The sequence below is a fragment of the Talpa europaea genome (assembly GCF_964194135.1).
Source record: "Talpa europaea genome assembly, chromosome: 4".
NCBI classification, from domain to species: Eukaryota; Metazoa; Chordata; class Mammalia; order Eulipotyphla; family Talpidae; genus Talpa; species Talpa europaea.
This window is the reverse complement of record NC_140070.1, coordinates 122,223,277-122,247,603: the sequence shown is the minus strand read 5'-3', so window position 1 is coordinate 122,247,603 and position 24,327 is coordinate 122,223,277. Positions and strand designations below refer to the sequence as shown.

At 34.8% G+C, this 24,327-nt stretch overlaps 1 protein-coding gene across 1 annotated transcript in view; it reads right to left on the bottom strand.

The window, feature by feature from the left end:
• Positions 1–24,327, bottom strand: part of TBL1XR1 (TBL1X/Y related 1) — a gene marked incomplete at both ends in the record, with an annotated part of 38,284 nt that overhangs the window by 756 nt on the left and 13,201 nt on the right. The window contains 9 exons of the mRNA XM_084232359.1: positions 108–209; positions 7,305–7,470; positions 8,038–8,165; positions 11,450–11,524; positions 11,670–11,791; positions 19,836–19,896; positions 20,292–20,389; positions 20,480–20,543; positions 23,748–23,889. Of these exons, the coding sequence (XP_084088485.1) occupies positions 108–209; positions 7,305–7,470; positions 8,038–8,165; positions 11,450–11,524; positions 11,670–11,791; positions 19,836–19,896; positions 20,292–20,389; positions 20,480–20,543; positions 23,748–23,889 (958 nt within the window). The remainder of the gene's footprint in view (positions 1–107; positions 210–7,304; positions 7,471–8,037; positions 8,166–11,449; positions 11,525–11,669; positions 11,792–19,835; positions 19,897–20,291; positions 20,390–20,479; positions 20,544–23,747; positions 23,890–24,327) is intronic.

Sequence of the window (24,327 nt, the reverse complement as noted above, 5' to 3'; positions counted from 1 at the left end):
TTTAAAAGGAACCCTTTTGTGGTCACTATCACAATAAGCCACTTTTATTCATTATGTTTACACACACACACACCCCTTCCCTTTTAAAAACTGATTACTATACTTACCGAACCATCTGATGCACTGGCTCCAACTTTGTCTCCTGCTGCATTCCAGCAAACTTCAAAAATTCCACCTGTTCCCCTATAACTGTGAACTAGAGCACCTGTCTAAAGAAACAAAAACCAAATCTTAAAAATAACATAAGTCTAAATATTGAGGCTAAAATATTACATGACTTTACTTCTAGTAATCAGAAGCAGGATTTTGCTTCAACTCCAAAGTACACGTTCTGAAATACTAGAAATGTGCTATATTCCTTTTATAAAAGATAATATATAGTTTTCAAGAGATCACACATATACATTGTTTATCCAGTATTGACAACCATTCTGAGCTAAAATATCATTGGTGTCTTTGACAGTTAACAATGGCTAGCAATATACATTCTAGCCATTATATATAGATTGTATCAGTGTATGACTTGAAATATATTTTGTTGCTGTTGGAGGCATGAGTTTAGACATGTAGAAAAACACAATTAAGAACTTGACAAAACCTCCTAAAAGAAAGTATTATAAACTAGTAAAGACAATTTTAGTGTTAAGTTTATTAGTAACACACTATTTACTGAGTCATCATCCCTAAAACTAGGGGAGTTAGAAAAGAAGCTAAGGGAATATATGTTTCTTTATTATTCTTAAAAGGTGTTATAACTTAAAAGTACAACCAGAAAAACAATTTCATCATCAATACAGCTGAATCATTCATATAATATATATATATGTATGTATGTTATATTATTCCTTGAGCAGTAAAAACCAAAACTATTCAGCTGTCACTGAATAATTAAAACTCACTGCAAAAGGGTATTTTCCTAGTAAACTAGTCATTAAACAGGGCAAAGGCCAGAGGTTGTTCTATGAAATAGAGGAAAATTATGAAAAACAATGCTGCTGGTGTTCTGCACAAACCAGAAAAGTTATCACTTGGTTTTAGGGTGATCTAAAAAGGTCAAACGAAGAGGTAGCAGATTGATTTAAAAACATGACAGCAAGACATGTATCTTGTAATTATCTCCCAGACAGTCAACCCACAGGTTAATCACTAAGATGAGAAACTGCTTTCCTCTTCAAAGCCAGACTGGTAATATGCAGAAATGATAGACAGACTGCTAATGCTTACCACAGAAGGAAACACTCAACTCGTTTTTATTTTCCAACCTAAAATTCCTCATAATTTAAGAGATTAAGAAGTGTGAATATAGTGGGTCTCCATTATCTATGGTTAATTAGGAGAGAAAGGACTGGCACCAATACAATCTAAAACCTGATGGTATCGACAGGACAGTTAACTCTGGTGTAAGCTTTCTTTCAAAGCACTTAGGAATCCTTAAGTATGCAGTAGGCTATAATCGAACCAGAAAGCATGATCAACAGAAAGCATGATCAACAAGTCACAGCTATGACATTAACAAATGGCAAGCAGATCACCTCAAATCTGTATATATGTTCAAACCAGATTTCAACAATTTACTTGTCAATAACGTTACTTGTCAAATGCTCATTAAGGCAACAAATCACCCAAGTAATGAAAGAAAAGCTAAATGTACATACAACAAAAAATAAAATGATTTTCTCCTGCACTAAAAACTCACTAGATGCACTTTATTATTTTCAAACTTCTAACAACAAAATGGTATTTTTGATACAAATAGTAATATACCAATACATAATAGTATGGTTAGTTGCGCAAATACTCTTAACAGTCTAAGTAGTATCCTCCATTAGACCTTTACAGTTCTATACCCAAATTTCATTTAAATTGATTTTCTCATAATGGAATAAATGACTGAAAATGTATATAGTAGGGAAATTATTTATGGATTATATCAAAAAAGCCTTGGCCATAAATCACAACAGAAAGATTAGGGAAGCCAAAGGGAAATATAAACTATTAGGACAAAAGAGTTTAGTAAGGTTAATGGATTCAATAAGATGCTAAAATTCATAATGTTCCAAATATGAACAACAGCCTCATAAGTAAAAGAATACATTTTTTGAAAGATGTCACTCATGGTAACAAAATACACAGACCATAAGAATAAAGACAAAAAGTTTTATGAAGAAATTATAAAGTTTACAGAAGGGAAATAAAGACAGAATGAAGAGGAGTGTAAAAGTTACAATTAAAATAATGTCATTCTTCAAAGAAATAGAATAATTACTGATGAAATTCATATGGAATCACCAAAAACCCCGAATAGCCAAAGCTCTCCTGAAAAAAAAAAAGAGAAGGGAATGGAGGCATCACATTCCCAGACTTCAAGCTATACTACAAAGCCATAATCATCAAAACTGCACGGTACTGGAACAAGAACAGACACACAGACCAATGGAATCGAATAGAAAATCCAGAAATAAACCCACAGATTTATGGTCAACTAATCTTTGACAAAGGAGCAAAGAATATGCATTGGAGCAAAGAAAGTTTGTTCAATAAATGGTGCTGGGAAAACTGGGTCGCTACATGCAAAAGAATGGAACTTGACTACTACCTCACACCATACACAAAAACCAACTCAAAATGGATTAAAGAACTAGACGTAAGACCTGAAACTATAAAATACATAGAAGGAAATATAGGCGAAACACTACATGATATGCACATCAAAGACATCTTTAACAGACACATCACCCAAAGCAGTGATAGTGAAGGCAAAGATCAACAGCTGGGACTACATCAAATTAAAGAGCTTCTGCACAGCAAAAGAGACAATAACAAAAACAAAGAGAAACCCCACCGACTGGGAGGAACATTTTTGCACACAACACTAATAATAAAGGACTTATCACAAAAATCTACAAAGAGCTGATGAGACTCAACAAAAACAAAGAAAATAATCCAGTCAAAAAATGGGCAGAAGAGCTAAAAAGAAACTTTTCTGAAGAGGAAATGCAAATGGCCAACAGGCATATGAAAAAATGTTCAACATCACTTGTAATCAGGGAAATGCAAATCAAAACTACCATGAGATACCATCTTACACCAGTGAGAATGGCACATATTAAAAAAAACTAGCAACAACAAATGTTGGCGAGGTTGTGGAGAAAGAGGAACTCTCCTGAACTGTTGGAGGGAGTGCAAACTGGTCCAAGCATTATGGAGAGCTGTGTGGAGATTTCTGGACCTACTAAACATAGAGCTTCCATAGGATCCAGCAATTCCACTCCTAGGTATTTACCCAAAGGACACAGAAACATCAATTCCAAAGAGCACCTGCACCCCTATGTTTATAGCAGCACTGTTTACAATAGCTAAGCTTTGGAAACAACCCAAATGCCCAAAAATAGATGACTGGATCAAGAAGATGTGGTACATATGCACCAGGGAGTATTACTCAGCATTCAAAAAAGATAAACACATGCAATTTGCAGCAACATGGATGGCGCTGGAAGGGATCATGCTCAGCGAAATAAGCCAGAAAGAAAAAGAAAAATACCGGATGGTCTCACTCATAGCAGGAATCTAGAAAACTTAAATAAGGGACCAGGAAAAAGACTAACTATAAGAAAGAAAATATCAAAATCAACAAACAACTATGAACCAGAGACACTCTATGGGGGGTGGGGGGTGGGTAGGGGAGGTATTGGGGTCAAAATAAGGGGTTGCAATTGTATGGGTAATATAAAAATAAAAAATTATATTAAAAAAATAAAACTATATTAGGGCCTCCCCTGGTGGTGCAGCAGTTGAGCGCTGGGCTGCGAGTCTGCCCGCAGCCTCTGCAGCACCGGTTCGTTCCCCGGCCGCGGGCAAGGGTCCCACCAAAAAAAAAAAAAAAAAAAAACCTGTATTAATCATGCAGGTAGACACATATATAACAGTAGGATACAAGAGAATCTATGAATAAACCACGTAAGAATACCATATATTAAACAAGTGGCTTTATGAAATAGTAGAGGGACAACAGAGTGCCTAGACAACTGGCTATTCATACAGAAATATAAAATTAGATCCCTACCCTCATATCAGATACAAATACAAAAACCAATTCCAAAGGAGTTAAATATATAAATGAAAAAACAAACTTCACAGAAAAATACCAGAAACTTCTTATCTCTGTATGGAAGAATTTATTAAGCTACAAAAGCACCAAAAAGGGGGGAAAGATTACTGAACCTGAACACATTAACAGTAGTAACTTTTGTATGACCAATACCTCATGGAGAAAATGAAAATATAACATGGGAGATCATTATAATCCACATAACCAAGGCTGATTATCATTGAGAATTCATAAAGAATGCCAACTAATCAACATTAAAAAATACAGAAAACATTAAAAACTGGGCATGGAAGCCTGGGATATGTATCTACAAGAATCAGAGAAGGGAACTCTTATACATATTGATGGCTGGAATGTAAACAATCTGCTGCGGCCATTACAGAAAGTGGTATGGTGATTTCTCATAAAATTAAATACAGACATTCGATATGATTCTGTGATCCCACTTCTGGGAATTTACCTGAAGAATACAAAAGCACTATTTTGAAGAGGTATGTACCTTGATTTTCATCATAGCATTATTTACAATAGCCAAGAGTTGCAAATAACCAAATTGCTCATCTACAGATGAGGATGTGATATATATACACGATGTATTTCAACTACTAAAACACAAGGTGAAACACCCTGACATTTGCAACAACATGGACGTACCTAAGAGGACTATACTTAGTGAAATAAATCAAATGAAGAAAGACAAATGAAGAATGATTTAACTCCTATGTAATATTTATAGACTATAATACCAAATTAGTGGTTACCAGAAGAAAGGTAGAAGGGTGCTGGATAAATAGGGAAAAGAGGGTCAAATATATGGTGGAAAATGGAATTACTTTCAGTAGTGAGTATAATATACTATATACAGATGTTGATTGCTGTTGATGCATAACCTGGAAATCCATATAATTTTATTATGCAATGCCACTCACTTCAATACAATTTGTTTAAAAATGCAACACTATACAACTCATATACAATTTTAAGATAAAATTATAGTATATATATTACTTATCCCAGGTATTTCAGGATTGTTGTATCCTGTAAGGAGCACAAAAGGAATAATCCAGCTATAGAAAATCTTACTCTATGTAAAGTAGAAGAGATCTAAAATAGGTAAAACTAAATGGTCCTGTCAATTTAATCAGGTTTTTAAGTACATGGGTGCTTCATATAATTCTTCTGAATTATCATTAAAAATTAAAATTAACAAAGACTACCTTGAATATACATGCAGATTTATATTATTAATTAGATTTAGATTCACTTCAACTGTTGTTCAGTTATTAAAAGTTGAATTGGTTTATAACCAGTCTTTTCCCAAAATCAGAATTAAAATAAATTTTAAAAATGAGTATTTTAAACATATATTACTGTTACAGACTATATCTAGCATAGGCATATACTCATAAATAGAAACAATGGAGTAGAGCCAAGAAAATAATATTAGGCAGAATATTTGTACTTCAAAATTTAATTCAAAATATAACTTGAAGATTCTGGCTTAATAATCATTAATTCAGCTATGAAAAAGTATTTTGCAATTCAGAGCATGAAGGGCTTAGTTTTCTAAAATATAGAGTCCCTAGAAATCAAGAAGACCAATAACCCAGTAGAAAAACAAGGGAAGGGCATAATCACCATACTTCACAGAAAAATTAACATTAATGCCGACACATGTAACGATTCTCAATTTCACTCAAAACAGAAACACAAATGTGAAACGACATTGAAATACCGTATCACCCATTGACTGGACTGTGGGAAACATTTTCCTACGTTGCCAGCAGGAGTGTAAAATATAAGAACCACAATACTTTTATTTACCAAAATAACTCAAAATTCTGAAAGAGAAACTTAAAAAAAAAAAAAAATACTTGCAGGGGATCCAGAAGGAAATGGGAGCAAGACTTTTTTTTTTAAAAGATTTATTTATTTATTTACGCATACAAGAACTGGGGTACGGTGCAGGGGGTGGGGTGAGAGAATTCACCACAGACAGAGTGGGGAACAGAACAGGCAGACTGACTGAAATACACTGCTCAGGGGAGCAGCGGGTGAGTCACGAGAGGTCTGCTGTGCCATGTGGGTAGCTTCCTGGCCAGCCAGGGATTGAACTGGTGCTGCAGAGGCTGCGGACAGCTTCACAGTGCAGTGCTTAACCCCTTGCGCTACCAGGGAGGCCTGGGGAGCAAGACTTTTTAGTGTATACCTTTCTTATGCTTTGGAGTGTTTTACGGGACAACTTGAATGTGTAAGAAAAAGTAGCACTTAAAAAGGACAATTTAAATCACTATGTGGTCAGCTACCTGAATAGAAATAATCCATAATAACTTGTTATGTGCCTTCTACAACCAGCAAAGATCTGATCACTAATGGGAGGGTGGGGAAGAGTCAAATAACTGTTATTAAAGAAACAGTATATGGGGCAAAATAAAAAAAATAAAACACTGAAAAAATAAAATTAAAGCAACAGGCTCTTCCCCCACTTTTAGAGAAGAATCTCTATAGCATTAGCCCTAAAAAGGTAGTATCTGATAATTGTGTCCAGTCATAAAATCTTACCTTTAATATGTTTTTACTGTTCAAAGACAATTTTTTTTTTTTAGAAAATCAAGATATTATACTATGTCTAAATAAATGCACCTTAAACTCACTTTCTGTCTGTAAAACTTTTGGAAAAATGAAACAAAGAATCTAAATTTAGGGCCTCCCCGGTGGCGCAGCGGTTGAACGCTGGGTTGCGAAGCTGCCCGCAGCCTCTGCAGCGCCGGTTCGATCCCCGGCTGCTCCCCGGCCACCTGAGGAGGGTCCCACATGGCGCGCAGACCTCTCCTGCTGCCCGCTGCTCCCCTCAGCAGTGTACTTCAGTCCTTCTGCCTGCTCTGCTCCCCGCTCTGGCTCTGGTGAATTCTCTCACCCTCCCGCGCTTCTGACTGTACCCAGTGCTTGTATAAATAAATAAAAATAATAAATCTTTAAAAAAAAAAAAAAAGAATCTAAATTTATTTCTAAATTCTGGTCTGCATTCTGAAAACAACTTCAATTAGTTTCAATGTATATTTAGCTTAAACATATTCCTTAAAAACTAAGAATTGCATTAATGCTACAAAAAGAATGATAAGTGAAAAGGAATATCTGTACAGAGAAATACTTTTTACTAAATATAAGAACACTTGACTATAGAACTCAGACATACCTGTGTGTTCCAGATGTGCACGCATTTGTCAAAAGAACCACTGGCCAGATACCTGCCATCAGGACTGAAAGCTACACTGTATACAGGTTCTTGGTGTTTTGTCAAAGTATGGATGCAAATTCCTCGGTCTACATCCCATAATCTAACAGTAGAATCAAAGGATGCACTGAGAAGGGAGAGGGAAAAAATGATTTTATAAGTAAGTAAACACTCTCAGCCCTACCCACAACATACAATATGTAGTCATTCTTAAATAGCGCTCTACGAATTCCTTATGAGAAACACATTGGGATATTAAGAAGAAAGGGTATGAAATAAAGCCCTATAAGAAAAGGCAGCTTAGACGCATCTCCACATCCATGTATTGGAAAACATAAACGAGCTAATTCACTCTATTCCTTTGTTATTAAGTATTTTCCATATATTGATCCATGGTTCTTGAACACTGTATTGATATTTTTAATCTTTTTTTAAAATGCTGAAGAAACTTTATTGCACTATGCCTCTATTATGTGGGTCTGAATCAATAATTGGTATCAGTAAAGGGATAGCTCCAGACATAAAATCCACTGTGACTTAAATACTAATAAAGTCTGTGCTTAAAAGTTCCATTAAAAGAAGAAATTTAAAAAAAATACATGTCCATTACATGGAATCTTCCCTAATTTTTTGGCCATGTTTATGTTTTATTTATAGAATATTTAAAAGAGGGAGAGTAAAACAGAAATATTACCTTGCTAACATAAGGTTGGCGTTTGGATTATTTGTCCCTGGCCCTGTTGGACTCCATTTGATAGTATAAATTTCTTTATTATGTGCTTGCAAATCATGGACACAATTGTCTTGTTTCATACTCCATATCTAAGCAAAAAAGAAAAACGTATGTTATTATTTTTCCATACAAAGGTTATATTCAAAATACTATCTTACCAGTCCAAAATGTAAGTCAGATATTTTTCACAGTTATCTCTCTTTTAAAAATGACAAATCAGTTTAAAGCCCTTCCCAAATATCACTATTTTAGGTTTGAGGACTGAATAAACTATAGTTCTAAGATTACTTTTGATGACTTCATTTGGCACATTCAATGTATCCTTTGGGTAATGTTCCAAAAACACTGAAGGCATTAATTTTTGTGTTGTCCCTTACATTAAAAATCCTACCAGAATTCAGAATCAGGAAATATTTTGGATGGAGAAGGGAAAGAGACAAGCAACTTAAAAATAATATATAATGAGGTATGTGAGATACACCAAAGCATGGGCAACAAAAGCAAAATAAATAGAATATATAAATAATCCAAGTGGGACTAAATAAAATTTAAAACTTCTACAAAACAAACAATAAAGTTAAAAAATAACTTACAGAATGGGAGAACATATGTGCACACTGTATGTACCAATAAAGACTTAATTTCCAAAATATATAAGGAACTCTGACAACTCACCAGCAAAAACTTAAAGCTAATTTTAAAAACAGGCAAATGATTTCAGTAGACATTTCTCCAAAGAAGATATGCAAATGGCCAACAGGTATATGAAAAGATGCTCAATGTCACTAGTCACCAAGAAATGCAAATCAAAACTACAATGAGATATCACATTACATCTGTTAGGATGGCTATACACACACACACACACACACACACACACAAGTAAGAGTTATGGGGGACACTGGAACCCTACATATTCTAGAAGTAGAATGAAATAACATGATCCAGCAATCCCACTTCTGGGTAATTATTCAAAAATACTGAAACCGGAATCTCAAGGAGATATCTTCACTCCCATGTTCACTGCAGCATTCACAAAACCAAGACATGAAAACCTAAATATCCATCACAGATAAATGAAGAAAATGTAGTATATACATACAATGGATCATTATTCAGCACACAAAAGGAAATCCTGCAATAAGCAACAACATGGATGAATCTTAAAGACAAATACTACATGGTTCCATTCATATGAGGCATGTAAAATCATCATATTCATAGAAATAAAGAAAAGACCAGTCATTGCCAGGAGTGGGTAAGAGGGAGTTACTAATCAGTGAGTATAAAAATTTCAGTCCAAAAATCTGCTAAACAACATTGTGCTTGTTGATAACAATTCTGTATTGTACACTTAAGAATCTGTTAAAAGGAAATGCCATGTTATATTCTTACCATAATTAACTTTTTTTAACATAAATGACTCATTCTGAACCATAAAAAAGGGCAAAGGAAAAATTAAAGCAAAATGTTTAAGTAGTCTTTCCTAAATTGAAAATATTTATATAGATTAAAAATGTCTATTATTACTGATCAAAAATTAAGAGAAACAGACACCAAGAGCATGTCTGAAAAAATCAATTCTGTGAAGACAGGCAGGGAAAAAATCTTGCAATTATCTCATCAAAACAATAATAAACACCAAAGCCAATTGCCAACAAAGAAATAAAAATGAGCTAGGCCTTAAACTTTTGCAATGTTAACTAATGAAAGATAATAAAACTATTATCATGGAGATTTTAATATCCCTCGTAAACTAAAAAAGACTATTTCCAAAACTTACTTCATTTGATGTTTTAATATTATTGATAGTGTTGCCTATCACCTCCCTTGAGATTTTCTCCACACATTCTTTCCACTTGGATAATTCCTTCTCAATTTCCTTTTGGAAGCTCATTTCTCTTGAGGTGGTAATTGTTGTAGTTTCTTAAGGATTTTTTTTTCTTTTAGGTTCCCTTCTTACTCTACACTTGCTATCTACACAGTTTCATTTATATACCCAAAGCTTTAAATGACCACCCATCGCTGAGAATTCTCCATTTTATGCCAAGCTTAGCATTTTCTCAGCATCTGTCTCACCTGGCACAAGCACTGGCATGACTCAAAGGTACTATATTCAAATCTGACAAGATTGTCTCACTCATCTGGTGTTCTTTGTTCTCAGAAAATGACTTCACTATATAATCTCCATTCATCTAGTTTCTGCTTTAAAATTATATGGCCTTTTATTATTCTGCAGACAAAGAAAGGCTCTGTGTTAACAATTTCTAGTTCAAACGTATCTCACTAGCTGCAACTCAATCCATGACACTAGGCTCTCCTTTATTTCCTCATTTGTGCCATACTCCGCTGCAGAACTTTTTCATAACCATAATGAATAAGGCATGCAAAATAAAGTCAGAGACAAGAGTATTAAAAAAAAAAAATACTTTTACTAGTAATACTTATAAGGAGTCCAAGCTTGAGAAAAACTGTTTAACTAAAAGCATAGCAAGTATTTAAGGGAAAAAACCTTCCAGGTTACCAAGGTTCCATTTGGTCTGTTCATGGGAAGAGGAAATGCAGTTTCCCTAAAGATTATCTTATTTGTAAGGGTCATCACATCTGCAGTCACTGGCATTGCAAAGTCAAGGATAAAATTATTTTCAGTAGTTAGCATGTTGCTGGAAAGGGCTGAAAGCTTTGTTAATTTGAGACAAGTATTAGGTTGTTCTTTATCTCAAAATGCCTGTATTTCTTACAGTGGTATGTGATATGCATAGGTTCAAAGTATTATTTTGTTTTTAGACATGCGACAAGAAAAAAATTCATGTTGGTATGTGAATGTCATGTCAACTAACCAGACTCACTAAGTGATTCTCCGCTATCAGTCTCCCATAAAGGTTGTTAGGCTGTTATATACTCACATTAGTGTAAAAATCACATTAATACAATTCATGGAATTTGAATCAAATCCACTAACTGCCACAAAGAATTTCATTATTTACATGTAAAACTCTTTACATGTAAAAATAAACTCTTTACATGTAAAAATAAACTTTACTACACCAACATATGACTTTCCAATACTGAAGACAATTTATAACAGCATATTTCTTAGTATATAACTCCCATCGACAGTTAATCATCAATGTTATTTATAGTTATTTACAATTATTTATAGTTATCTATAGTTATTTATAATTAACAATCAACTTAGTATAATCCCCATCAATAGTTAACCAACAATAATAAACTACTGAAAAAAGGAGTAAGTCCTCACCCAGGTTTAAACATCAATTAACTCTAAAAGACCACTTTCTAAATCTTAAATGGCCAGCACAATCACACTATATGATACTTCCATCCCATTTCTCTCTACTATCTGAATTACCTTTAAAGTCATGTCATCAGAACAGGAGGCCAGGAGATTGCCAGTTGGGTCCCATTTGATAGCATTTACTTCATTCTAAAAATAACAGCAAATATTCACATTTTCATTTTAAAGATGGGATACTCTTTGGATATTAAACATACATACCTCAAAACCACTCTGAAAAGTTATTTATTCATTACAATTACTTTAAAGGGGGAGGCGGGGAAGGATTTCTCACCGTGTGTCCCTGGAATGTTTTAATAGGTCTGTCTTGTCCTAATTTACAGACATGAATGCACATATCTGTACTACAAGAAGCAAAGGTGTTGTTGCTCTGCCAATCAACATCCAATGCTGGTGCTAAAAAGACAAAAGCATAGAAAGTACTTTTTAAGTGACAAGTCAGACAAGTGTTACAGTGAATAAGTATCATTCCCATTATCTACTTAACTGATAAAATACTGGCATAAGACTTGCAAATAGATTTTCTTCTAAATGATTTTTGTCAAATACCGGTTAAAATCTACATCACTGAAACTGAAAACCTCAAAAGCCCAAAAGTTGACCAGCACTTAATACAAATTTAAAGATTCTTTCATTTTCCAAAGGCTCTTTACAACTAGCAATGCAGACTAAGGTAATGATAGCAAACAACTGGAGTACACCAAAACACTAGATTTAAAGGGGTCCAAAATTGTTTTTACATTTCAACTGGTGGGGGAGGGGAGGGGGGAGAAAGTCAAAAGACTATTTGTCATCAAAAGATTACATACAAAAATGAAAATCACATGAAATTCAAATTTGAGAGTCCACATATAAATTTTATTAAAACCCGCCAAGCTCATTAGACTATACATCATCTATGACTGCTTTTGTACTGTTAGGGCAGACCTAAGTGCAACAGAGTTCACACCACCTGTAAAGCCTAAAATAGTTACTTTCCAGCTGTTAAAAAATAAATGTATCATTTAGAGCAAAAACTTAGAAAAGAAGGAGAAAAACAGGAAGGTTAAAGGTATTAGAGACATGCATAGATTTGAGATAGGCATCTCCATATTAGCATTTTTAGATAAAGGTTAGAACTGATGTCTATGGGCAAGAAAAACAAAGCCACTCCACTGTGTGTATGTAAGTATAGTACTAACTAGCTATGTTGGTATTAAATATGTTATGTTATAAGTGAGTACTTTAAGCACTCTTAGACTTGATAAGCCAAGGAATGTTATGTGGGAGAACTTGCAACTATAGAAAGAAGCAACAATCGAAAGGGGGAGGAGAAGGGGGAAAAATAAGGCATCTTTGACCCCCCAAATGAAAATTTAATTAGGATTTTCAGAACGATGATGAGTTTTTTTAAAAAGATAAAGGGTTAACAGGCAACAATGAAACTTGTCTCATTAACTAAAGACAAATGACATAAAAAACTGAAACCTATAGTATACAGCCCAAGGCAACAAATGGTAGTACATGATCAGACATTACAGGATTAGTTTTGGTATATTTCTATGGTTAAAAAAGCACAAATAAGGACTCTATCTGGACTGAGTCAGTAAAAGAAAGTAACACAAGTTGAGAAAAGAAATGTTTAACAGAAACTTACCATGAATAGGGAATGAACTTTAAAACTATACATAATACCACATTTGAATTGTCTCCCAAAGCATGAAAATAGTTGTTAATAAAAATATCAACATAAATCCACCTTTTACACAAAAAATTTGAGTTATGAATTTTCACTAAATTTTAAAACATAATCAAGATTCACATAAATTTAGAGCTGACAAGTCGAGCACACTACTACACACTAGAGTTTCTATTACTGTCACAAGGCAGACACTTGAGGTAGTTCCTTGTTTCCTTCTTCCCTTGTAGAGCCTTTGTTGAGTGTTCAATTTCCAGCTTATGAGTACTTTGGTGTTAAAGACTACCAGTGACAACTTTTTCAGAGAACTGTCCCCGCTCTGTCTATGGCCCCTCTAAGGCGGCCAGCATCCACTGGCTGGTGGTACGCAGTTGGTGGGGGTAGAAGGGAGAAGGGACAAACAGAAGAGATTAAAATACCTAGCACCTTTGACTCAAGGTGAGAAAATGCTGAGGTGTAATAGATATTCCAGAGTCTCCTCCAGATCAGGATGAGACTGGGTTATCACCAGGAACTGTTCTCTTCCTTCATTCCTTCGCTCTTTCCCAACCTGCTTCCCACAAGCCTGGACATTCTTCTCCTGGTACAGATTTTCTAATCAATCACGTCACTCAAATGTTGGGCTCAAAGTCTGATCATGGGAGAAGTCAACTTAAATCAGTCAGTAGACATATATAGAGGCCAATTTTGGTCAGCATTATATGATATCTGCTCCAGTTTATGCCCATCACAATTTTTTACAGCAATGATGGTAACCATCCACCTCATTAGTCAGTTTACTCCCAGATTCATTCTTTCCATGCCCTGCTCTGCTCTTCAACACAGGGGGCTGACTCTTGCAAATTATATATCCTAGGTTCCCATGTTTTCTGGTTTCCAAAGAATTCAAACAACAGAAGACTAAGTAAGGCACAATTTTTGCTTTCCTCCTCTCTCTCTCAGGTTGGGTCTGTTATTGCCAGGCAATCTCTCCAATAAGATTCCTATAAATTTCTCACAGGGTATTTGGATTCTGTCCTCTTCTCTACAGTTTTAGGTTTCCTGCAGTTGTTGAAACGCCGAGTTACCGCATATTCCTCTGTTTTTCACTCTTTCAACAACTCTGCAACTATTTTCTGGTATTAAATTCACTTTTGTGGATTACCTAGTTTAGATTTTGTTTTTGTGCCTGAAATCTATTTCAGTAACTACTACTTTCACTATGACATTAAATACTATTGCTTAAGATAGCAATTCAAAAACAATTTAAATAAAAATGTTCCTTTGGAAAAAAAAAAATGTTCCTTTGGTAAATGACTGTTTAAGAGGTGAAGGGAGGTGGAAGGCCTGAAAAACCTATTTAGAAGACAAAGTTACAGTAAAATGTTATGAAGAAACCCAAGCATCTGTCATGATACACCAAGGTGTTAATGTGGTACAGAGCTATTAGCTACTGGCAAAATATTAGATAGGAGGCTGAGAAAATAAGCATAAGCACACAAATATACCTTTAGGTTCAGAATAAAGCAAAACAAACTGTATAACCAGGTAAAGATAATTGGTGGTGCCTAGGAAATGCTGTAACCTGATATGTATGATTAATGTTTCTATGACATCCCTGGCTTTAAGATAAAATAGTTACACACTGGTGAAATCTAAGAACACATACCACCTTGTAACCTGTATTTACTCCTAAATTAAGTCCAGGCAATACACATTTTTAAGGATAGAGAGCTATCTCTAACATAAAATTATTTTTATGTAGATAGCATATGAGAAGTGTATTCACCACCATTTTCATTTCACATACAAAAAAAGAAACTAAAGAGTCAATTACTTTGCCCAAGGTGGTACAAATTTCTGTGTGCTCTAATTTCTGATTGTTTGTTACCCCATGGATGGATCCTTCATAATGTAACAAGAAAACACACAAACCCACAAGGGAAAGGTGGAAAGGCATATTAATTATCCATTTCCTTAAAATAAAAAAGCTTTATTGAGATATATTTCACATACCATAAAATTCACCCAATTAAAAAATAAATTCAATAGTCTGGGACAATTACTGATTTTTAAATGATATGGTCATATATAACATGTTATTGTATTAAATGCACAACTCAGTGGTATTACATTCAAAATGTTGTGTAACTGTCACCACTGTTTTTACCACTATTTATTTCCAGACTTTTGTCATTGTTCCAATTTAGAAACTCTGTAACCATTAAGCATTAACTCCCCACTTCCCACTCATCCTAGTCCCAATGACTTTTTGTTTCTATGAATTTGCCTGTTCTCAATATTTCATGTAAGTAGAATCATACTATTAGTCTTTTTATCTGTGGTTTGTTTCACTTAGCATAATGTGTACCGGTTCACTAATGCAGCACGCGTCAGAACTTTCTTCCTTTTTATTCCTGAATAAAAATCCATTGGATACAGACAACTAATTTGAAACAAGAGCTGAAAGGAGCAGAGAAAGTTTCTTCAATAAATAGTGCTAGGGGGCCTCCCTGGTGGCACAGCAGTTGAGTGCTGGGTTGTGAAGTTGCCCACAGCCTCTGCAGCGCCGGTTCGATCCCCAGCCACCGGGTGAGGGTCCCACATGGTACACAGACCTCTCCTGCCACCCACTGCTCCCCTCAGCAGTGCACTTCATCAGTCTGCCTGTTCTGCTCTCTGTTCTGTCTCTGGTGAATTCTCTCACCCTCCCACGCTTTTGACTGTACCCAGTGCTTGTATAAATAAATAAATAAATCTTCTAAATAAATACATAAATAGTGCTAGGGGTTGGGCCTCCCTAGTGGCACAAGGGGTTAAAACGCAGCACTATGAAGCTGTCCACAGCCACTGAGCATGAGTTCAATCCCTGGCCAGGGAGGTGACCCACATGGCACAGCAGACCTCTCCTGACTCGCCCACTGCCCCTCAGCAGGTATTTCAGTCAGTCTGCCTGTTCTGTTCCCCACTGTGTCTCAGGTGAATCCTCTCACCCCTTGCACCTCTGGCCTGTAACCCAGTTCTTGTATGCATAAATAAATAAATCTTTAAAAAACAAAAAATAGTGCTAGGAAAACAGCACAAAGATGCAAAACAATGAAACTACACCACTCTCTAACAACACACACACACACACACACGAAATCAATTAAAAATGGAGCAGAGACTTAGATATTAAGACCTGGAGCCAAAAACTACAAAGAAGAAAGCACAGGCTATAATACTCCTGAAACATCAGCCTTAGAGATGTGTTTAGGGACTTACCTCCAGTGGCAACAAAAATAAACAAATGGGACAATGCACAATTATTGGCTTCTGCATAGCGAAAGGAACTTGCATCAGGATGAAAGACATCGTACAGAATGGGAAAACAGTCTAATTACCCATGAAGTAACAAATGGGTAAAGAAGATGTGGCACAACTTCTCAGGTATGACAAAAACATGGTATGAATCCCTAATATGTGATGACATAGATGAAAACAAAAAAGATGAACTAAATAAAACATTTGTTTAAATATACAAAGCCAAAATTCATCATTATGATCAAACTTGCGATATAAAAATGTTAAAGTTTCTGACAGAGGAAAAAAAAAAAAGAATACCAGATGAAAAGATGAATTCATGGAAAGGAAAAGTATCAGAAATGTTAGCTACAGAACTAAAAATTATTACTTACTTAATTCCTCTAAAATATCACAGAGATAGATGGCAACAAAGATGTGTATTACAAATCCTAAAGTAACCATTAAAATAAAAGTCCATAACCCACCAAAGAAGGGGAAAAAATACAACTGGATTAGATTTAATTAATCCAAGCACAATTTGAATGTAAAAAGGAGAAAAAAAACATGCCAACACTAATTAAAGGAAGGTTGGAAAGGCTATGTTAATAACAGACAAAATAGATCACAGAAAAATGGAAAGGGAAAAAAAGGGGCTATTAACTAAAAGTGGAACAACATTCCTAAATGCTCATGCTTCCAGTTAACATTATTTTATAATACACGAAGGATAAACTGACATCTTCGAAGGAAACAGAAATTACTGTTTCTAATTATTGTTGACAATTTCACTACTCCATCTCAATAACAGATGGAACGGATACACAGAAAAATCCATCAGGGTATAAACAACAGTGTTGATTAATCCAACATTAAGCAGTTTGACCAAAATGACATTTGTAGAGATAACAGATTTAAATTAGAAAATCAGTATTACAAAGATCTCTGAAATATTTCCAAACAGTCATAAACTTGTAAACTTCTAAATAACTGGTAGGTCAAAGAAGAAATCAAAGTTAAATTATAAAGTATTTTGAACTGAATGAAAATACAATATATAAAAAAAAAATTTAGGATGTCACTAATAAAAGGTGAACTTATGGGACTAAATATCCATATTAGAAAAAAAGGTCTGAAATCAATGACCTCAACTCTCACATTAAACAAAGAGAAAAAAAGCTAATTAGATTGACACTAAGAGCTTGACCCTAAAAGAAGAGAATAATCAATTGTGGAACTCATTGACCTTATTTATTAACTTCAAGGGATACTGTTAAAACCAGAGACAAGTCACAGACTGCAAGACAGTATTTACAAATAACTGATAAAGGACTGGTATCCAGAATATATAAAGAACTCACAAAACTCAGTAACAAAACTAAATTGTACAAAGATTTGAACAGAAGCTTCATCACAGAAGACGTGCAGATGATAAATTTGACAAGATGCTTAACATCCTTTGTCACTAAGAAATGCAAATTAAAACAGTGAGCTATCACTACACACTGAGTATAGAGCGGCTACAATTCAAAAGACTGATCAAATAAGTGCTGACAAGGATATGGAGGGACTGGATTGACCCACTGCTGGTGAAAACATAAACCAATATGGAAAATGTAAACTGTGGAAAACTATTTCATAACTTATTGATATATTAAACGTACACCTACCATATGACCAACCATTTTACCTCTGTCTTTTTATGCAGGAGAAATGGAATTACAAGTCCATTACTAAGACTTTTACATGAATGTTGATGTAAGTTTTACCTGTAATAGCCCCAATCTGAAACAACCCAAATTTGCTTTAACAGAGAATGGATAAACTACTCCACATAATGGAGTACTACTCATCAACTGAAAGCAATGCAGCAGACAGAAAGACTAGTAACAGCTGACTGGGATGAAGGGGAGAGATCATAATTGATCAAGGAGGAAACTTATGAAGCAACAATTTTAAAATACTCATTGTCCTGATTGTGGTAATAGTTTCAATGGTATATACAAATGTCAAAACTATCAAATTATACCATTTAAGTGTGTGGAGTTCATTTTATAACAATTATATCTCAATAAACATTTTCTGAAACATCAAAAGCATGGTACAGTATAAAACTTATTTGCAAAATGACTTCAACACCATCTATTTCATCTGGTTGTAGTCAGGACTAAATGGGGTCATGTAAACAAAAAGCACCATCTCTAGTCAAAAGGTAACAGAGATTATATTGTGTGGTGGCTAATAACAGTACCACACACTATTTTTTTTCCTTTGGCAATTTATTTTATAACCAGTACATTGGAACATTGATTTTCTTTACACAGAATTGATTACAGTTTTCCCTTACAACTAAGAGATAGAAGAAAACTTTTAGGCAGAATAGCTAAAGGCCTAACAGAATTCTATCAGGATAAAGACTAGAAGCAAAGGTGAAAAGGAAAGTAAAACAAGTAAAGAAACTAATCTGTAAATACCTATTAATGTGGCATGCTTTAATCAACTCAAGTGTTTAATAGAATGCCTCAAAAATTATGTTAAGAAGGCACCACAGAAAAATAGTTTTGTACTTTATTTGGTTTGTTCATTCTTATTAAATAAAGACAAAAAAGTAGAATGCCAGAAGCTATAAATTTCAATTTTATACCATGGAGTGTTTATGAAAAGGATGTTACCAAAAATTTGAAAATAGCCTTAGATCAAAACTCTACCTTAACACAAGAAGATCTTGAAAGAAGCAGTTCAATCAAATAATGCCAAAACTACTATTCTAAGTTATTAGGTGTTTTGTTTCATCTTAACATCAGTTACTGAACTCAGAAAACTCACTGAAAGAAGACACAAAGGTTTCAAGGGAGCCAGGTACTGAAATTCAGTTGTCTCTGCTTATCAGGTTTGTATGCACTGATACATGGCTGTATACCATGAAGGAAGAAAAGGAGCACATTATCTTGAAGATTTAAACATCAGATCACTTCTTAAAAGAGAAATCCATCTAATGCACCGAAGTTCCGATAATACGGGGAAAGTCTAAATTTTTTTTTTTTACAACATACAAAGGAGGTCTAATTTAGATACATTAATCCAAAATGAGAAATGACAGTATCTAAATGTATAGGAGTCTTTTCATATATATTATTTAGTTTTATCCTTACAACAAATAGGTATAATTATTCCTCATTTACAAACAGTAAATGAGGTTCAGAAAAGTTAAATAACATGTTTAAAATTTAAGTGGGGTGGAACTGACATTCAAATCTAACTTCCTGATTAAAAACAGGTATGTTCTTATTAAATAATACCAATCCTAACTTGATGAGGCTGCAAATGCTTTTTTAACATTTAAAGGAAACACTTGATGATCCTCTGAACAATCTACAAATCTTGCAATGTCAATCACTGAAAGATCTACTAATGACATTTTAAATGAATTACATGGTTAACAGTTTTATTTTAAGAAAAAAGAAGAAAGCTCCAGTCCCCATGTAAACTGTGAAGATTTACCTGAATGAAAAGGAAACTGTTGTTTGGCTTCACCAGTATGTGCATCCCAAATAATTGTAGTCTGATATTAAAGAGAAAAGAAAATCATGTTGCTAAGGAGTTTATCAAAGATACACAAGTTAGATACCTAGCTCTATTAAAGCAACAGGAAATGTCAGCTTGGATTTACCTTTTAACACTTTATCTCAAGTAGTACAAAACAAGGCAATATTCTATTTTGAGGAAAAATTACTATAAAGCATTTTAAATTTTTCCCTGATGCTTTTACAGACAAATTACTTCATATAACAATTACTGGTTGTCTACAAGGAACTGGGCATTATATTAAATTGCATTAAGAAACACTATTACATTAGTGTAGAGCTTAAATTTACATAATGGGGAGTGGTCACAGACTTCCAATTATACTGTGTAACTAACACATTAAGCTTTACAGAGGATAATTTAACATTTTACCTTGTCTACTCCAGCACTTAGGATGAAATTTCCTTTCTTATTCCATTTTAATGCAAATATAGGGCCTTTATGTTGGCCCAAGGTGCTAGCAAGGTTACCTAATATTCCAAAAGAAAAAAAAACAAAGTTACTACATGGTTTATAACTTAAATCAAATCAACAAATGAAAAGAAAAATGCTTCATTTACCATCTTTAGTCCATATCCTGGCAAATCCATCGTATGAACCAGTTGCTAGAAGTGTACCTTCACTCTGTAAGAGAAACATTTTTTTCAATTATACAATTCAGAAAAGGTATTTGTTTTGAAGTATTTCATTGTGTAAGTCCTACATACATTTTGTTTTGAATTTTTGACATTCTGTTTTGAATTTTTTCACTTTTACCTATTTGTGTAAGTCACCAAAGGCTTATATCACAAATACCCCTAATGGTTGCAAAGCTAACCTTATGGCAACACTTAGCTTGCAATCGTAAAAAATGGCAGGAACTGCAACATGATCCTTATGCAAGCTCAACTTTACTGTATTCTCATGGTGATACAGTCTGACACTCATGACTAAAGATGGGGGGTAGAAGGGTGATGGACTGTGAAAGACATCAAAATCAAAATCTTACAGCGATTTAATAAAAGTAAAAAGCAAATTCTTCCAAAAGATTTCACTATTAGAAGTTTCTACAGGGGCCTCCCCTGGTGGCGCAGCAGTGAGGCTGCCTGCAACCTCTGCAGCGTCGGTTCAATTTCCAGCTGCCGGCGAGGGTTCCACATGGTGTGCAGAACTCTCCTGCCGCCCGCTGCTCCCCACAGCAATGTGTTTCATCAGTCTGCCTGTTCTGTTCCCCGCTCTGGCTCTGGTGAATTCTCTCACCCTCCCACGCTTCTGACTGTACCAAGTACTAGTATAAATAAATTAATTTTAAAAAAAGTTTCTATATGTTTCTCCATTGAAGTGAAGTGTATGTATGTGTAAAAAAAAGCATTTGCATAACAATCCAAACAAAACTGTGGCTTCATTTCTGAAATTTGAATTCTTAAAGCTTGTACATGCTGATCTTGTGTTTTGCTATCCTTTTTTACTGTAAAACATAAATATATCAAAGGATATTTTTATTCTAAATATGATAAAAGAATTACACACACACACCCCCGAAAAACTGCCATTTCAGTTGATCAAATTCTTAAATTTCACTAAATCTCTTTCTCTGGTTCTTTCCCACTATGAAATCCTTACCAAAAGCAAACAAACAAAAAAGAGCCAGAGAAGACTATGGATGATGTTACAAAAATGAAGTAAGGACAAACTGCCTGGCACTACTTTACTGTAAGGAGAAATCTATACCAATTTATCTAGTCTTATATTCCCCGCTGTGTCTGACCTTAATCATGATACAAAAGTAGCACAGATATAACATATTCTATGGAAATACAAGTTAATAGGTACATTAAACAGTCTTTGGGTGGGGTGAGTAAACATTACTGAAGACACAGAAAGAAATTTTGTCATATTCAGCGCTTCCTTGATGCTTTCAGTAAGGGCCCTGTAAACAAGATTATCTTTTTCTGACCTCTCAAACCACTTAGGTGTACAACAGGTAAGTGACAAATGTTGGTTCAAGGGGTTGTAGACTCAGCTGTCCCAGAATCTGGAAATTCGCTGTAGCTCTATCTGAAGAATCATGCTGAAATCAATAGCAAAAGCCTATTTCCAGACACAGCACGAGAAGTTTTTTTAAACTAATGATCTCCAAATGTTTTAGTTCATAGACCACAAAATTAGGAAAAGAGTATTTTACTGATCAGATATCCCACAGGTTCTTACTTAAGCAATGGAAAAAGAACCACTAGTCCAGGATAATGTTTTCCCCTATTTTAGTAGAAGAGTCAAGTTCATTGTGAATAACATATTCTTGAAAAGTTCACTTTTTTAAAATTATAACTTACAGTTCAGAATCATCAAGCTCAACCAATCAACATTCATTAAACCATCCTTCTCAGTATAAACTATAAATATCATTAAACTAACATGGTCTCTGATCCAGGTAGCATAATAAGGCTGGAAGGTCTTAGATTCAAGAAATATGGCCCCATATTATGAAGAAAATCCACATTCCTCCTTAGGGAAAAGTACTAACACAGTCCCCCACTACCACAAATTATGCTGCTAGCTTATTACCACATTTGGAGAAATCATAGGTGTCATATGCAGAGTGCAATGGATGAGCCTCACTCTGGGATAATCACCTTTGTGATCATATTATCTTCCTTTCCCAGTAAGTATAAGATTAATTCTTAGTCCTTACACCATAAGCAAACAATAGTGCAATGTACTAAACTTTTTTTCATTTTGAGAATCATCAACTATATAAAAGGGGGAAATACATTGCTAGAAATTTTGGAAGAAAATGCTAAAAACAAAACAAAACAAAAACCCTAGTTATGACTTCTAGAAAACTTTCATAAAAATGGAGTGGAGTAACTGTTTTAAAGGATAGATCTTATTCCTTGGAATGAGACTTGAAAGATCCTCTGGAAAGTCCCACAAAAAAATAGTTAACCAGACAGAGGTCAGATGAGGAAAGGATGTTTGTTCATTTGCTCAGAAAAGGAAAACAGAGTCTTAAAAGTTCTTGCTATACTGAAACATGTCAGAAGGATTCTTAGCATAAAGTAGATGGGAAGGAAAATTGGATGGGGAGGAAGAAGAGGATGCAAAGCTGTAAGAAAGTAAGAAGGTAATAAGGCAGCTTTAAAAATGCTAATTTTGCACAAGTTAATCTTAGGAATAGAAACAAACAGAGCTGTCAATCATGTATTTAAAACTGAAAGGGTGAAATTTTATTAACAATGAAATCTAACTTCCAGAGTAGTCAAGTCATCCTTGTAAGATTTTGAATCACATGTAGACTCAGGGGATTATAAGAATCCTACAGCCAGAATAAAGCTTGGGCATAATATACACTAATAATACACTACTACCCTTGAAAGGTAGTAGGAAAAGTTTGTACAGTTCACATCAAAGTGAGAAAAACAAGAACATGCTTTTAATTATATGTACTTCTTTTATCATCCAAAGGACATACTACGTTAAGGACTCAGTATAAAGCTATTACTGAATTTCATCTATAACCTCATTTATGTAGGCACCGTTGTATCACACTTCTAGTTCACATGTGAAGAAAATGAGGCACAGCATGATAGGCCACCAGTGTGATATAAGCTTATACTGCTAAACTGAAGAACGAGAATTTGGACAATAGTCTGATAGATAGAGCAAGGGTCTGTCTTTGTTTTAATACCACACTTGGGAATAGGGACTCCTACTTTGTTGTTCTTATTAGTTCGTAAAATTTGAAAATATCTGAACAAATGGACAAGTCCTGCCTTCAGTTTGCAGCTCAGAGAAGTTGAAGTATATCAGTAATTGCACCCACATCACAGACAATACAGACATACTCACATTCCAATCTAGAGATGTCACATCCTTGTTGCTGGGGACATCTTGCCCTCCTTCTCGTATACAATGTCTAAGTACTAACTGTGTGGAGCCACTAGTGCTATTTTCACTAAGATTCCATATTCTTGCTGTTGAGTCTCCAGACCTATAAAGTATGCAATGTATTTTAAATCATTGTGACATACTCATATATTCCAGAATCAAAGCAACATATTTACATCTTATCATTAAGGCAAATAAAAAAATAGACTATCAGGGCCTCCCTAGTGGCACAATGGGTTAAGCACCGCACTATGAAGCAATCCACAGCCTCTACAGCACAAGTTCGATACCCGGCCGGCCAGAGAGAATCCCACATGGTGCAGCAGACCTCTCCTGTCTCGCCTGCTACTCCCCTCAGCAGTGTATTTCAGTCAATCTGCCTATTCTGTTCCCTGCTCTGTCTCTGGTGAATCCTCTCACCCCTCACATCTCTGGCCTGTACCCCAGCTCTGGTTCGTATAAATAAATAAATCTTTTAAAAAAAAAAAAAAAAGTAGACCATCAGGGATTTCCACTTTGCGTACTTTTCTCAGTCTCCACT